At 40.8% G+C, this 1,705-nt stretch overlaps 1 protein-coding gene across 1 annotated transcript in view; it reads left to right on the top strand.

Moving 5' to 3' along the window:
- The window catches only part of L2hgdh (L-2-hydroxyglutarate dehydrogenase), a 37,741-nt gene that overhangs the window by 19,118 nt on the left and 16,918 nt on the right, over positions 1 to 1,705 (top strand). Inside the window, exon 5 of the mRNA XM_005343149.3 lies at positions 1,452 to 1,614. Coding sequence (XP_005343206.1) covers positions 1,452 to 1,614 — 163 coding nt within the window. The remainder of the gene's footprint in view (positions 1 to 1,451; positions 1,615 to 1,705) is intronic.

Here is a 1,705-nt window from a genome sequence, read left to right as displayed (position 1 = left end):
TAGACCAGGCTGGTCTCGAACTCACAGAGATCCGCCTGCCTCTGCCTCCCAAGTGCTGGGATTAAAGGCGTGCGCCACCACCGCCCGGCTTCGCACGCTGTTTTATACTCAGGATTAGTCGTGGGAAATCCTGTTCTTTACCTTTTCTTCAAACTAGAAAAGACCAGTGGCACATTCACCTTCTGTTCCTAAATAAATAAATAAATTTAAATCTAAATTCATGCATTCAGTGACAGAGAGAAAAACAATTGCAAAGCCAGCTATTCGTTCTCGTATTACCCGAATGAAGCGGAATTGGTCACGGAATGTCCCCATTCCCTGGTTATGATCTCGGAGACCTGCAGCAGATACTTGCAGTGCCCTGCACATCATGTGACTAGGGACTAGAACAGCTCTGAGTTCACTCGCTGTGACATGTGCACCACCACGAAAGGCATTAGAGTCTATTCAAAACATTTTTTTGAGAATTTAACTCAGAATCAGATATGAATCATGTTAGAGTCAGAAATGAAGTGTCCTGAATAACAATAAATCTTAAAAAAAATAAGATGGCAACGCGGGGCAGCTTTGAAAGTCAAGCATCTTTGTGTTGTTTTCATTTGGTTTGGTTTTGGTTTTGATTTTTTCGAAACAGGATTTCTCTGTGTAGCTTTGGAGCCTGTCCTGGAACTCTGTCTATAGCCCAGGTTGGCCTCAAACTCATAAGAACTGCCTGCCTCTCCTACTGGGATTAATGGTGTGCGCCACCACCTGGCCAGGCATCTTTATTTAAGGGGGAAAAAATGAAAGAAAATTGTTTCCTGGTTATGTGATGTTCTTATTTAGCTAGCTTGTTGTTTGTTTATTTGTTTGATTGATTGTTTTGAGACAAGGTTTCTCTGTGTAACAGTCCTGGCTATTCTGGAACTCCCTCTGTAGACCAGGCTGGCCTTGAACTCAGAGACCCGCTTGTCCCTGCCTCCCAAATGTTGGGATTGAAGGCAAGTACCTTCCGGCTTTATTTAGCTAGTATTACATCCCCCCTCTAGTAGGCACCTTGTGTGTGTGTGTGTGTGTGTTCATCACCAAATTTAGGCACTTACAAAGAGCAAACTTTTCTGTTACTGTTTTAAATGCTGTCAGGTTTTTGTCAAGCAAAGGATAATGTGTGTTACCCATCAAAACAAACCAGGTATTTAAAAAAGGTATAAAATTTCAAGCAAAAATAAAACTGCAGCCAGGTGGTTGTGGTGTACGCCTTTAATCCAAGCACTAAGGCGACAGAGGCAGGTGGATTTCTGTGAGTTCAAGACCAGTTGGACTACAAAAGCAGTTACACAGAGAAACCCTGTCTCAGGGGAAAAACAAAACAAAACAAAACAAAGCAAAAAAAAAGAAAAAGAAAAAAAACTTTGAATGAACTTTCCTGATTCTTGACTGTATTGTTTGATCTTTTATTACTTTTGTCCTAGGGTCTAATGGCCATTGATTGTCCATATACTGGCATTGTGAACTATCAGCAGGTAGCTTTGTCATTTGCCCAGGATTTCCAAGATGCTGGTGGCTCTATCTTGAAAGATTTTGAAGTAAAGGATATTGAAATCGCTAATGAAAGCCCTTCCAGAAGTAAGGATGGTAAGCTATCCCCATCTTCTCTATAAAATATTTGTATTGGTAAAAAAGAGATGTTTGGGTTTTTTTTTTGTTTTTTTTTACAGGGTTTCTC

The sequence above is a fragment of the Microtus ochrogaster genome, chromosome 1 (genome assembly GCF_000317375.1).
Source record: "Microtus ochrogaster isolate Prairie Vole_2 chromosome 1, MicOch1.0, whole genome shotgun sequence".
In the NCBI taxonomy this organism is placed as follows: domain Eukaryota; kingdom Metazoa; phylum Chordata; class Mammalia; order Rodentia; family Cricetidae; genus Microtus; species Microtus ochrogaster.
This window is presented reverse-complemented; position numbering and strand designations above follow the sequence as displayed.